The 14648-nt window shown below is 37.5% G+C and overlaps 1 protein-coding gene across 2 annotated transcripts; it reads left to right on the top strand.

Moving 5' to 3' along the window:
- The first annotated feature begins 140 nt into the window (after window positions 1–140).
- Derl2 (derlin 2) lies at window positions 141–13147 on the top strand. Of its 2 annotated transcripts, none has more exons than XM_046425029.2 (7): window positions 141–278; window positions 1107–1172; window positions 3593–3666; window positions 4766–4859; window positions 5721–5916; window positions 6167–6257; window positions 9945–13147. In XM_046425029.2, the coding sequence occupies exons 1-7, from the start codon at window positions 186–188 to the stop codon at window positions 10048–10050; spliced, it is 720 nt and encodes a 239-aa protein (XP_046280985.1). In that variant the 5' UTR covers window positions 141–185; the 3' UTR covers window positions 10051–13147. The 2 variants fall into 2 exon arrangements, with proteins under 2 accessions (XP_046280985.1, XP_046280986.1); XM_046425030.2 differs by having other exon boundaries at window positions 159–278; window positions 1110–1172.
- The last annotated feature ends 1501 nt before the right edge of the window (window positions 13148–14648 follow it).

Genomic DNA, 14648 nt, shown 5'->3' with positions numbered 1-14648 from the left:
GACGCAACTCGTGATTGGTGGGTCAGCGATTCTTAACGCTCTAGTGATTGGTGGCTGGCCGATTGTGCGGCGCTGATTGGACAGTAGCGGGTAAGCTAAAGCCTGGGACGCTCTGAGTCCGCCCTGCCGCTTGGGCATACTGGCGGAAGGGGAAGTTGGGGGGTGGGCAGGCGGCGGTGGGAAAGATGGCGTACCAGAGCCTCCGGCTGGAGTATCTGCAAATCCCACCGGTTAGCCGCGCCTACACCACCGCCTGCGTCCTCACCACCGCCGCTGTGGTGAGCAGCTGCAGCGCCTCCTTCTCCTTTTCCGGGCTGGATATGACTGGTTCTTCAGGAAACTGGGGTTGGGCCTCGAGGAAGCCCAGAGGGTCTGGTCCCAGGGGTGGGTAGAGGCATACAAGGCACACTCCTGGGTTCGGGGTGGTTCCAAGAGTGCTAATTCAATGGCCCGAGAAGGGAGTGCTGCTCCATGAGGGATCAGATCAGTCTCTGAGAGATGAAACCGGACCTATAGGTGGTAAGGGCTGCGGGAGCCGCCCACCCAAAATGTGTCCGAAAGCTATAGTAATTTTTAGGTGGTAACGTAGTGATTTGTGGGAGGAAGGTCCGCTAAGTGAAGAGACTTAGGTATTGAATATAGAAAAGTATCGAGAGGAAAACATCATAGGGGTCTGTAGATAAAAGGGGCTGGCGGTAGCACCCAGTCCTAATGATGGCAGGGTGTCCAATCTCGTTATTTCAAGTAAGTTGTGTTTTCCACCCATCTGTTTCGGTGGTGCCCACGTAATGGGCAAATTAGTAATAGCTGCTCTTACGTAGACTAAATCTAAAAGTACCATCACCTGCCTGCCTCCTATGCATTCATGTGATCCTCAAGCATTGTAACATTTTTTTAAAATGTTGTGTTATTGAGGATACAAAGAGTTGTGCCAGGTGTAGACAATTCTTTACCAGCTTCTTCCTCTGGCCTAAGAAAGGCTTAAAAGTAATTCATCCTAAGTGATTTGAGAATTGGCACTTGCTAGACCTATTTACTAATCCTTTGTTGTAAGTGATGAAATTTTTTTGATTGATTTGTTTTAAGACGTTCTTTTTCTATTTCAGCAGCTGGAATTGATCACACCTTTTCAGCTGTACTTCAATCCTGAATTAATTTTTAAACACTTTCAAGTAAGTGGCCCTTCAAAACCATAGTTAATGTTTCTGTTGCTTCTGTTTTGAGCTGTTAAGTAGCAAACTCTGCCATGTGGCATCTCAGAAAAGAGTCCACTGGGGTCCTGAGATTGTAAATCATATTGTTGAGGTGTAAAGCAATGATTCTGCAAGCTGGCTGGGCTTCAGAGTCACTTAGGGAACTTTTAAGAGATTCACAAGCTTTTTATCTGTAGAAGCTTTTTAATTCTGTACTAAATCAGAATCACCAGGGTTAGGAATTTTATCTTTAAGGTTCCTTGCATGGTTTTCATGTGTTCAGTTCCTGTATTGGGTATCTCACTGTCTTATAGTTTATTGTAGTTTTAAAAGGAGACTGATTAGCAAGGTGCCCAGGGAGTTTTGCAGGATGGCTTTATTTTGTCCTTCACCACCTGTTCACACCACCTTCTTGTTATCATCATGATTCAGTTCATAAATTCAATTCTTTTTTTAAAAAAATTTTTTTAGATCTACATGCCAGTAGAGTGTATTTTTTCATATATATATATATATATATATATATATATATTTATTTATTTATTTATTTAAGTTGTTGATAGGCCTTTATTTATTTGTATGTGGTGCTGAGAATCGAACCCAGTGCCTCACACATGCCAGGCAAGTATGCTACCGCTAAACCACAGCTCTAGCCCAGTAGAGTGTATTTTGACATACATACATGGAGTGTAACATTCTAATTAGGATCCCATTCTTGTGGTTATACATGATGTGAAGTTTCACTAGTCATGTATTCATATATAAACATAGGAAACTTATGTCTGATTCATTCTTCTGGCTTTCATAAATTCAATTCTGACAGCACTTTTAAGTCAGTTCATCTTGCCCTGTGCAGTGGTTCATGCATATAATTCCAATGACTCGGAGGATCACATGTTTGAGCCAGCCTGATTGTGCAGAGCCTGCCTCAAAAATAAGAATGAAAAAGTGTTGGGAATATAGCTCAGTGGTAGAGTACCCCTGAGTTCAATTCCCAGTACTGAAATAATTAACCTTCCAGGATCAGACTGTAGTAACATAACAGTAAAAGACCAGTATCTAAAACAATATACTAAACAATATATTAAATTGCAATGGAAGATAGTCTTTTCTAGCAATCAGAATTCAGAGAGAGAGATGCATTTTTCTACTTCTGGATGATCATACAGATTATTGTTGGAGAGGAGGAAAAACCCAAAACCAGTAGTTCTGCCCCAAACATAGTGTTCTCTCTGTCTCAAATGTTTCATTTATACTGAGCGTAGTGGCACATGCCTATAATCCCAGTGAGTAGGGACTCTTGAGGCAGGAGGATTGAAAGTTTGAGGCCAGCCTCAGCAATTTAGCGCGACCCCTAGGTTCAATATCTGGTATTTAAAAAAAAAAAAAAAAGTTACCTGAGATGACTATATTACATATGTAAGCGCACTCTTCTATTATGTGGATGAACCTATTTTTAAATTTTTATTTATTTATTTATTTTTAGTGGTACTGGGGTTTGGTGACAGGGAGACATGCTCCCACCACTAAACTATATCCCCTGCCCCTTTTTATTTATTTATTTTTGAGAAAAAGGAAAAAAGAAGGATTATTGCTTTGCTAGTAAAGGAGAAACACAGGGGACTCTGTCCCAAAGGCTGTGATTCTGCCTATCAGCAGGAATAGGAACTTTTAAAGAAGTGATTCAAAGGCTACATTCCATGTGTTCTCTGTCTGGAGTTGAAATTTACTTGTTAATTTGGGAGATAGTCATTTCTGAGATCTTCTGGTATCATCCCCAAAGTCTGGATTACTTCATTCCTATGGTGGGTGTGTACTCAGAACAGATAAATCTGCCTAGGATAGGAATGAAAAGTCCTGTTTCCCCTGAGATTAGGGAGGAGCAGAGAGAGAAAAAGAAAGAAACATGTCCATTTTAAAAATAGGTTGCAGTGGGCTTGCCCCTCTTTAAAATTTTATTTTGAGATAGGGTCTCTGTAAATTGCCTGGGATTTCCCCAAACTTGTGATCCTCCTGCCTCAGTCTCTGAAGTTGCTGGGATTACAAGCACATGCCACTGTGCCTGGCTCAACCTAGTCTTGTCTTCAAACTTTTTCCATAATTTACTTGATCATTGTGAGTTGTTTTAAGGACAATCACAGTTCAAATTTTCTGCTTTTTTAGCTTTATAAATTTTACAGTCCATACAGTATTTTTTTGACTTTATGGTACATACAGTATTTTTCTGACTTTATGGTCGAAGCAGCACAAAAATCCATTGTCAGATTGTGTCTTCCAGTTTGGGATCCGTAATAAAATATCACCCTTTATGGCTTTTCAACCATTGTAATCATAAAATGTTTCCTGCTGATAAATTTTACCTAATCTTTCTTTCTCTCTCTTTTTTTTTTCCTCTACAGATATGGCGGTTAATCACCAATTTCTTATTTTTTGGACCAGTTGGATTCAATTTTTTATTTAACATGATTTTTCTGTATCCTTTATTAAGTGAAGTCAGCATCAAAACTTTAGGTTTACTTAGGATAGAGTAAATTAAGATTTAATTCTGATACTCTTATCTATGAATTCTGAGTCAGTTGTACATAGAGTAGATGGTCAGCAGCATTTTGAAGGAGTTGTAGCTCACTCTTTACATGGGAGGTCTAATTATGAGAGATCATTACTTAAGTTGCTTACAAACCTAATCAAGGGGGGGGGAAAACATTTAATAGAAGCATACTTATAAAATGGTATCAGTAGGTATAAGTAATACATAACCTGTACATGGTCATAATTTAATTAGCAAGAGTTTGCCATGGGTTCATGAGAAATGGAGAACTTGAAATCTTGGGTCTTGATTGCTGGTTCTCCTGGCCAAAAGCATAGTACCATAATGTCTGCTGAGCTTGTCATGTTCCAGATTGTTAAAAGCCATGATCTGGGGCCACTGGGTTGTAATTCAGTTCATCAGCAGTGGACAGAGGGACTTGTAGCCATGGCAGGACTCTTGTCCTAGGATGATTCCTGTTTCTCCTATGTAATACTTTATTCTGGAAAGTGATGATAGTTTTTTCATTTTAATGCATCTTTATTGACTGATGTAAATATAGAAATGCTTTACCTGCCTGGCCTGGAAAAGTAGTTTATCACATAAGTTTTCTTTATGGGGATTTCTTCATGGAAAAGTAAGAATGGTGAGGATCAAGGCTAGGCTGAGTGTGGGAAAGATAATACTATAAATTTCAAAATGTTTAAAGGTGACTGGAAGCATATTTCTGTAACATCTGGATTGGTTCCCCAGCTAGGGACATTCGTAGTAAAATATGGTGCTAGTTTTGGGCTGGGATTGTGGCTCAGTGGTAGAGTGCTTGCCTAGCACAGGCAGCACCACATAAAAGTAAAGGCATTGTGTTGTGTCCATCTATACCTAAAAAATGAAACTAAAAGTATTTACCTTATCACTCAAACATGCTTATAAAAATGAAGCCTGAATGCTTATAGATAATGTGGAGTCCAGGTGTACTTAAATGATACGTTAAACTTTACTTTCTTCCAATTAGTATGATTGACATTTTCTTAACTTGGAACTTAAGATATCGTTACTGTCGAATGCTAGAAGAAGGCTCTTTCCGAGGTCGGACAGCAGACTTTGTATTTATGTTCCTTTTTGGTGGATTCTTAATGACTGTATCCTTCAAAAACAATAGAACAAATACAGGAAAATGTTAAAGAACAGCCAGTCTCTTCCTAAAATATTTCATCTGTCTCCCATGATTCATTAAATATTCTGAACAAACACATTAAAGTAGACTTCCAGATTTTAGCTCTTTAGAGTATGACCGTTTATTTTACAGCACACCTTCTGTAACAGCTTTCCAAGCATAGATGTTGGGCAGGATGCTTTTTCTACTATGAGCAAGACAGAGGAACTTTTAACCCAGGTTAGTTATATCACTGATGAGTGTATTTCATTTTTAAACTAAGTTGGTGAGACATGCATTTAGTCACTATCAAAAATGATGCATTTGGGGCTGGGATTGTGGCTCAGTGGTAGAGTGCTCGCCTAACACAGGCAGCACCTCATAAAAGTAAAGGCATTGTGTTGTGTCCATCTACACCTAAAAAAAAAAAATTACTAAAAAAAAAAAATGATGCATTTAGAAGAAAAAAAATTTATCCTGTAAAACAGACTTGGATGTAGTACTGTCTGAAGAGATGATTTTGTTCCTGCTGACATTCATCGGTAAAAGTGCTTATGGTGAGTGAGCTTTATTGTAATTATTGACTAAAGAATTAACATTTTCCAGAAGCAAGAACTTCACAAAAGTAGAATATTAGTTCGAAATAGCTATACTCCAGATGATTTCACTGAAGTCAGTTTTTGTCTGAATGCTCTAGTAATTATCTTCAGGGTTTTTTCCTTCTTTTCTAAAGATGTAACTTCTCAACTTTTCTCATTTAAGCTTTCATTACAACTCAATCTTTAGTTCTCTTAGTCTTCCCTGTTATGCTTTTAATGTTGATATTTTCCTTAATGCCATCTGTTAGCTTTTTGGTTTGTTTGTGAGCTTAGTTTTCTTGGGACAGGCCTTTACAATAATGCTCGTCTATGTATGGAGCCGAAGGAACCCATATGTCCGCATGAACTTCTTTGGTCTTCTCAACTTCCAGGCCCCTTTTCTGCCCTGGGTGCTCATGGGGTTTTCCTTATTGTTGGGGAACTCAATCATTGTGGACCTCTTGGGTAAGAGTCTTATCACTACTTTTTCTATCATATTAATTTAAGTTTATTTTGTCACTGTTTTCACATTTATTCTGTCTGGCTTTCATGAATAACTATTATAGAATTATTTGATAGGTATATCTCAAAGACTACCATATCAGTTCATTAAGTTTTAGTTGTTATCCTAAAAATAAGCAACTTATGTTGGTAGGTCCACCTGCAGTTGAAATTTTAATACTCTTTCTCATCTTTTATTTCTGGTTGACTCTAGGTATTGCAGTTGGACACATATATTTTTTCTTGGAAGATGTATTTCCCAATCAGCCTGGAGGGATAAGAATTCTGAAAACACCATCTATTTTGTGAGTATTTAGCCCTATGGTTTGTGCTCCTTGCAGACAAACCAGTACAAGACCCATGTTTGGGTATTTTGGGGCTCTCAGAGCTCCTGGTACACATAGTTCAGGTCAGTAAATATTTGCAGATTGAGGAATCTAGCCGCAGTTTAGGAGCAGTTGGATTGAGTGGGAACAGGCAGTTCCAAGGTTGTGGCAAAAGCAAGGTTAACAGGCTCAGGATGTCATGGGATGCCGTGGTAATTATTGCTTCAGGGGACCACTAGAACTTCCTATCCCAGGGAGGAGTCTGCTGGTTTTATGAGGCTGCTGTCCAGTTTAGACAGGTGAGGTAGCAAAATGAGCAACACAGATGAAATTTCTAATGGTAGGATTTCTGTCCTGCAGAACAGGTGGGAGAGACAGTGGAGTAGAAATAGCTTGGGACCAGAAATCAGGTGTAGTTGTTCTATTGACTGGTTATGATTTTAAGCAAATAAGACCTCTTCTATTCCAGAATTTTGTGTCTTTGGGAAATATTACATTAAGAAGAGTTCAATTGAGGGAAAATTTTAAGTTTTTGTATTAAAATGTTTGTTGTAGACAGTTAAGCAAAAAGAAAATAAAATCATCCATGATCTCACTACTTAGACATAGCATTGGCTACCATTGTTCACTTTTTTATAAGTATTCTTTAGTCTTTTACTGTCTATTTTTTTTTCTCCCCTTTGTGTGGTACTGGAGATTAAACCTAGGGCCCTATACAAGTGCTATACCATGAGCTACATTTCCAACCTTTTTTATTTTTAATTTTATTTTGAGTCAGGGTCTTGCTAAGTTGACTAGACTGATCTTGAGCTTGTGATCCTCATGCCTCAGCTTCCTAAGTGGCTGGAATTTTAAGTGTGTACCACCATGTCTGGCTTGTCTGTATACTTTTTTTTTTTTTTTTAAGTAGACAGACACATTTTATTTTATTTATTTTTATGTGGTGCTGAGGATTCAACCCCCAGTACCCAACACATGCTAGGCAAGTGCTCCACCACTGAGCCACAATCTCAGCCCATCTGTATAGTTTTTAAAAATCCTATTTCATAGCCTTTTAAATTTAATATGTCATGATCACTTGTCCATCATAAATGTCCTACAAAATTGTAAGTTACATGATATTTCATGATGTGGATTTTGCATAATTTTCCTAATCTTATATTGATGGACATTGATGTTAGCTTTTGCTTTTCCCTTCTCTAATTGGAATGGTTATAAGTCTGAACATATCCATGGGTTATGTTCAAAGGATAAGTCCATAGAGGTGGAATTGCTGGTGTTTTTGTTTTTTTAGTTGCCAGAACTTTCCAGGTGGATGTTCAAGTTTACATTTCCACCAGCAATGTATGTATTTATTTCCTGACAACCCTATCAAATACCCTTATTTACCCTTTTCTATTGAATAAGATGGTGTCTCATTTTTTTATAATTTAAACAATTTTAAAAATTCATTTCAGAATTACAGAAAGAAACAAATAGAGTACAAAAGACATTTTTCCCTTAGCTATTTTTAAAGTAAATCCACAAAAGAATCCAGCTCAGATTCAGGTGTTTTATTTATTGACACGTTTCTTTAGTGTCCTTCCGTTTGGAACAGCTCCTTATTCTCTCCTTGGCTTTCATGACATGGGTTTGTTTGAATATTTTGGGTTCATTGTATAGAATATCTCCCCAGTTTGTGTTTGTCTGATGTTCCTCACATATTTTGATTCAAGTTTTTCACCTTTGGTGGGAATATCAGATAAATGACACTGTTCTGATTGCAGCCTGTTAGCATGGGATTTTGACTTGTATTTATCAAGGTGATGATAATCATTTTGATTACTTAAGGTGTCTGTCAGGCTTTTCCATTGTAAAGATACTCTTTTCCCTTTTGTAGGAAAGTACTTTGAGACTATAAATATCCCTTATTAAATATCAGTTCCCATTTTCCTATTGGTGTGTTCGGTTTTTTGTTGTTAGTTTGTAAGAACCAAAGCTCCTTTTGAAACATAAATACTTGTTTCTGACTCTAATATAAAGTAGAAGTTTTTGAATACATTTCTGATTTTACCAATTGACAGCCTTGACAGCAAGTAGAATTACATATGTGACTCGTAGTAGAGGATGCTGCTTTAATGGTTCATACTTTAATGAAATTTTGAATTATTTTATAATAGTATTTAAAAAGTCTTGAAAGCTAGGCATGATGGCCCATACCTATAATCCCGGCTCCTTAGGAGACTGAGGCAGGAGGATCTTCAAGTTCAAATAAAAAAGGCTGGGCTGGGGATATAGCTTTGGTAAAGTGCCTCTGGGTTCAAACGCCAGTACCCACCCCCCCCCCCCAAAAAAAAAAAAGACTTGGGAATTTATTATCTGTACTTATGTTCTGCAGTAATTTTTATTGGGATACCTTGTTAATTGATTTTAAATTTAATTTGTATTACCTAACAAAATTTATCATTTTTTAAAAAAATATTTTTTAGTTATTGATATATCTTTATTTTTTATTTATTTATATGCAGTGCTAAGGATTGAACTCAGTGCCTCACACATGCTAGGCAAGTGTTCTGCCACTGAGCCACAACCCCAGCCCCTAAAATTTACCATTTTTAAATGTACAGTTCAGTGGTGTTAAATACATTCATATGATAGTGCCGCCATCATTCATAGAATTCTTTTCATCTTAGAGAACTGAAACTCAGTGCCCTTTAGATACTCGCTATTATCCCCTTCCCGTAGTCCCTGACAATTACCATTTTATTTCTCTTTCTCCGAATTTAACTACTGTAGGAACCTCATATAAATATATAAGTAAAAACATGCAGTATTTTTTGAGTGACTTATTAACTTAGCATAACGCTGTCAAGGTTTGTCCATATTGGAGCACATGTGTCAGAATATCGTTTCTTCCATTATTTTTTCTTTTTTTTAATGTTTTTTGGTTGTTGCCAGGGATTGAATGCAAGATTGAATATTATACCACCGTGCAACACCCCCAACCAATTCCTTCCTTTGTAAGGTTAATGTTCTGTCATATGTATATATTGTATTTTGTATATTCATTTGTCTGTTGATGGGCACTTAGCTTTTGTTATGGTGAGACATTCTTACCAAATTAAATGAAAGCTAGGTTAGGCAGAGTGCACGCATGCCTGTAGTCCCAGTGACTTGGGAAGCTGAGACAGGAGAATCTTTAGTTCAAAGCCAGTCTCAGCAATGACGAGGTGCTCAGCAATTCAGTGATACCCTGTCTCTAACAAAATACAAAATAGGAGTGAGGATGTGGCTCAGTGGCTAAGAGGCCCTGGGTTCAATCCTGGGTATTAAAAAAAAAAAAAAAGGTTAAAAAACAGAAGTGTGATGTACCTTTTGTAAAACCACAATTATTTATTCTAGAAGAATAATTAAGGTATCAGTGGAAATTATCTGGGAACTTAGGATATTTTACTCATCTACATTTCCTGTTTCTCTACAGTTAACATGTAGTGCTTTTGTGATAAAATTAGTAAGGAGGTAAAAGTTAATGTAAATGTTAAATAATTAAAATGATAACTGTTTAATTAGCAGGCAGACCCAGTGCTCCTCCAATAGTGGAAACCCCTGTGGGAGGGAACTGACCTTATAGTACTTCAAACCTAAGATGATTCTGGGACTAAATTATATCTGTCATGTGTATTTTAGGAGGACTATTTTTGATACACCAGATGAGGATCCAAATTACAATCCGCTACCTGAAGAACGGCCAGGAGGCTTTGCCTGGGGTGAGGGCCAACGTCTCGGAGGTTAAAGCAGCTGTGCCAATAATGAAACCCAGCTGGGAAGGACTTGGTGAAATACCCATTGGGATTCTTTTATCCTTTGTTGCAAAAGTGTGGACACTTTTGACAGCTTGACAGATTTTAACTCCAGAAGCACTTTATGAAATGGTACACTGACTAATCCAGAAGACATTTCCAGCAGTTTGCCAGTGGTTCCTCACTACACTGGTACTGAAAGTGTAATCTCTTGGAGCCAAAAAACTGGAGAAAGATATCCTGCTGCCTCTAACAAGTACATAAGTACTTGAATTCTGTGGCATAAGGCAGGGCTTTTTCTTCTTCTTTGATAGACGAGGCCATGGTGTAAATGAAAGTTTCAGAGAGGACAAAATAAAACTGAGTTCCATCTCTCTTTCACTGTATTAAAGCTTTTGTGTGTGATCTTTTTAAATTATGATAGTGTATGCTAGTTCTCCCAAGTAGGTCTGGACTGAGCAGTTTACAGGCCTGCTCTTCCTGTGTCTTCACAGCTTTCAGATAGATTTCATTTCAAGATTGAAAACATGACTATAGTGCTGTAGCTATGTACATCTTACTAATTCAGAGTGCTAGCTTCAGTAGAAAGATTTATTTCTGTCACTCAGATAGCTTGTTTTCCATCTGGGAATTGCAAAACTTCAAGTCATCAGAACACAAGAAAGAGAAGGGAGGGTGATTCTTGTAGCAGAAATTCAGCTGTAGAAAAGTCAGCTGTAAGTAAAAGGCTCATGTGGTATCTTATTTATTCTGCTTGCTTTTCTCCATTAAGAACTATCCAGGGAGTGACTGGTAATGGCCACATTTTTTGAAAACTATGGGAAGATGAATGAGTAGCAGCTAGGCATACTTTCCTCCCGGGTCATTGGCTGGTTAATATTTGTCATTTACTTCATGAAAAGTTGAAAACCTTTTCAGAGCCAAGTAAATGGTTACCTTCCCAATTAGGCAGAAATTAGGGTCCACAGAAGCAGGCCTTTAAATCATGCCTGTGGTTCAACAAATACTTGTCCAAAATAGTAAGTTCTTCCCGAATCCCAGCAGGTTTGTGTTCATACTGCTTAATCAGAACTCAGGAAAGTAAAAGAGTGCACCCCTAAGAAAGAAATGATCTCAGTTTTTTATGAATAGCATGTAGGTACAAGATCCTGTCCCCCAACTGGATTGTCTTCAGTTTTGTCTTGGTTAGGGATAGCTTTACAGAGTGAGATTTCCTCAGATTGACATAGGCTTAGATCAAACATAAAAACATCTTAAGTGGGAATTTTCAGATTATTGTTAAAGTACAAAGTATTTTAATGTCTTTAAAATTGGAATATGCATAAGTATGGAATTTCGTACGCGTATTTTACACGTTGCTAGTAAGTAACTTTGAATATGATTGTTGCAGTTTTATGGAATTTGGGTCAATGGGACTGCTTTTTCCTCTAAGCAGTTTAAGAAGTGTTTTTAAAGTTTAAATGCCATACTTAGATTGTATAATCCTTACGGGATTCTTAAATTTAATCATCTTTGTCTTTGTCTAGAAAGTTTTACCAATGACTTTTAGGAGTTTTTTTGTTTTTTGTTTGTTTGTTTGCTTTGGGGCTAGAAATGGGTTTTATTTGTTATCCTTGACTTAATTTTGGATTATCCAATTAATGGAATTTTTGTGGTAAAATTTTAATCCTAAAATCTATTCACTGACTGTTCATTTAATTAGGGAGTATCTGTACACATTCATGACTGGGTAAAACAGGAAACACATTTTGAATGTATAGCCTAAAGGCAGTCATTTATAGGATTTTGTTTCTCTGCTTTTGTAGGGTATAAATTCCTAGTGGCAGGACGCCCTGCTATGCTACTACACTGTGTCCTTGGCAGTGGTGATTTAAATCACTGACCTCTTATCAGTTTGGCCAGTCCCACTCCCACCCATCCCCCGCCCTGTGTTGCTTGACAGGATCCCCAGGCTTACCTGAACCTAAGGAAAAGTCCTTACTTCTTTCCCAGCTTACCTCTTGATCTTGAGTCTTCCAGAACATTTCCTTTTCATAATGCAAGTCAATTGAAAAGTGAGATTTGATACATGGAATTTTTGTGACCTATCAACCTTACATACATATAATTTGAAAGATTCCTGAATTCTACTAGTTATACTGAAAAGCACACACCTGATTAAAACATGTTTTTTTGTTACAGAAATACAATATATGTTCATTTGAAAATAAATGGACGAGCAAATTGCATCTCCCTAGGAGATACATTTTATATACATTTTGGTGTGTGTTTTCACTATGGATTTCTATTTGTTTCTCTCTTCCACTTGGTTCTTTTTTTTTTTTTTTTTTTCTGTGTCACTATTGTATGTCCTAATATCTTTCATACTTCTGTATTCTCTCAAAGCAAAGCACCCTTGTCCTGGATCTTGTTAAGGAAAGCCTCACTCAGTCTCTCTGGGCTTCTGAAAATTAGGAAATATGAGAGCTATGCTGTGTTGAGTAACTGGCTTCCTAGAATTGTCATCTCTCCTGCCAGTGTTTTAAGTCATGGTTCTGTTTTCCTTTGACAGGTGTTTCATCTTTGGTGTTAGCTAAGATCCTGTCATCATTTTTAGTGCTCTGCAGGATGCCCCTAAATTACTTACATATTTTATGAGTTTTCATTAAAGTTGTTGAACCTTATATGGTCAAGTTACTTACCTGCTCAAAAATCCAGTGAATTCTTAGCCCCTATATTAAATGCATACTTTTTGTCTTCTGAACCTTATTCCCACTTTTACCTAACAGGGACCTCAAGTTAAGCCTCTCTAATCCTTCAAGGCCTGGACTTGTTCCTGACACCTCAAGAAATCTTGATTCTAGGGCCTATTTCATTGTCTTCTTTGAATCTCTATAAAGCTTCAAATCTGTATGACATATTCTTACACCAAATTATATATTGTCTTGTACTGTTCCTAGCTGGTACATGTATATTAGTCTTGTCTCCCTCATGAGAATGTAAGCTCCTTAAGGGCAGGGACCATGTCTTAATTTTTGTATCCACCACAGTGCCTAGCACAGTGCTTGGCACATGGGTGCTGAATAAATACTTTGTTTATTAATCAGCAAACTATTATCTGGTATTTTTAATTACAAAGGGATTCATATGTATGCATGCAAGCTTGTGCCTAATTGCTGAGGCTTATGATTGTCTCTGAAATTTGGATTGGAGCAGAACTGAATGTGATCAGGGACCATGGTTTGGTGGTCAGGTGACTGTTAGCTTTTCCTCGCTGTGACCAATATAACTGACAAGGAAATGTAGATGAGGGAAAGTTTATTTTGACTCAGGATTTCAGAGGTTTCAATCCATAGTAGGCCAACACCATTGCTCTGGGCCTAAGGTAAGGCAGAACTTCATGGCAGAAGGGACTGGTGGAGGAAAACTACTCAGCAGAGCAGGAGGGAAGAGGGCAAGGCATCAGGGACAAAGTACAAACCCCAGTGACTAACTTCCTCCAGCCATGTCCCACCAGCCTATCATTACCACCCGGTTAGTCCATTCAAATTATTAGTCCATCAAATGGATTAATTCATTAATTGGGTTACAGCCTTTATAATAATATAATAATTTCACCTCTGAACATTCCTACATCAATAGGAGTTTTGGGGAGACACATCCAAACCTTCACAATGACCACCAGCTGGTATAGTCATGGTCAGACCTGATAAGTCCACACAACTATTCAGACAAGTTAAGAATGAAATGTGTCTGATACATGACCTTTTAGAGGAAGAGCCAGAATATACTTTGAATAGTATTATTAGTGTGTCAACATCTGTAAACAAAAGCTGCTGAACCACAAGAGACTATTTGGAGGGGCAGAAGATTTCACACTACTAATGGGGGAAATGTGGGCAATATAACTTGATGCTTGTGTAGGATTTAGTTTTTTCAACTGATCTTAGAGGCTGCAGAACAGGATTACTAAGCCAGAGTTTATGGAAGAGTTTCGTATAGAAGTACTGTGTTCTTTGGTATTGGGGATTGAACCCAGGGGCGCTTTACCACTGAGCTACATTTCCAGTCCTTTTTAATATTTTCATTTTAAGACAAGGTCTCACTAAATTGCTGGGACTGGCCTCAAACTTGTACTTCCTACTTCACCCATAATTTCTGGGATTACAAGCATCAGCCTCCATGCCCAGCTTAATGTGCCATGTTTTGCATTTCAAGAAACACTTTTTTGGGGGGAGAGCATATATAATATATATTTTTTAATTTGTTCTAATTATACATGTCAAAATTTTTTTAGTCAATATTTTAAACACGTCACATAAAATCTTCATTTTTTCGCTTTTCTTGAAAAAATAGGAAGAAAAATAGCCTGCATGACAGCTGTTGCCTAGAAGCAATTAATGGCCACTTCTAGGGACAAGGCATGTCCCCTATCAAGAAATTATTTCGCTCATTCATATTACCTACCTGGATTCTTGTAACATATATAACAATAGGTTAGTTTGGAAAAGGACTGGGATCTTTTACTTTTTTTGTTCTGTTTTTGTATTTTTTGTTTATTTTATTTCCAGTCCATTACAACATTTATTTTCCCTTGCAGTTTTAGATCACC

The sequence above is a fragment of the Marmota monax genome, unplaced genomic scaffold (assembly GCF_021218885.2).
Source record: "Marmota monax isolate L192 unplaced genomic scaffold, Marmota_monax_Labrador192_F-V1.1 WCK01_AAM20220418_F8-fsc00218, whole genome shotgun sequence".
In the NCBI taxonomy this organism is placed as follows: domain Eukaryota; kingdom Metazoa; phylum Chordata; class Mammalia; order Rodentia; family Sciuridae; genus Marmota; species Marmota monax.
This window is presented reverse-complemented; position numbering and strand designations above follow the sequence as displayed.

Coding starts and splice junctions, on each gene's coding strand:
- Derl2 (XM_046425029.2), top strand. CDS start 186: ATGGCGTACCAGAGCCTCCGGCTGGAGTATCTGCAAATCCCACCGGTT. Junction 3,667..4,765: donor TTATTTAACATGATTTTTCT/GTATCCTTTATT, acceptor TTGGAACTTAAG/ATATCGTTACTGTCGAATGC. Junction 5,917..6,166: donor AATCATTGTGGACCTCTTGG/GTAAGAGTCTTA, acceptor GGTTGACTCTAG/GTATTGCAGTTGGACACATA.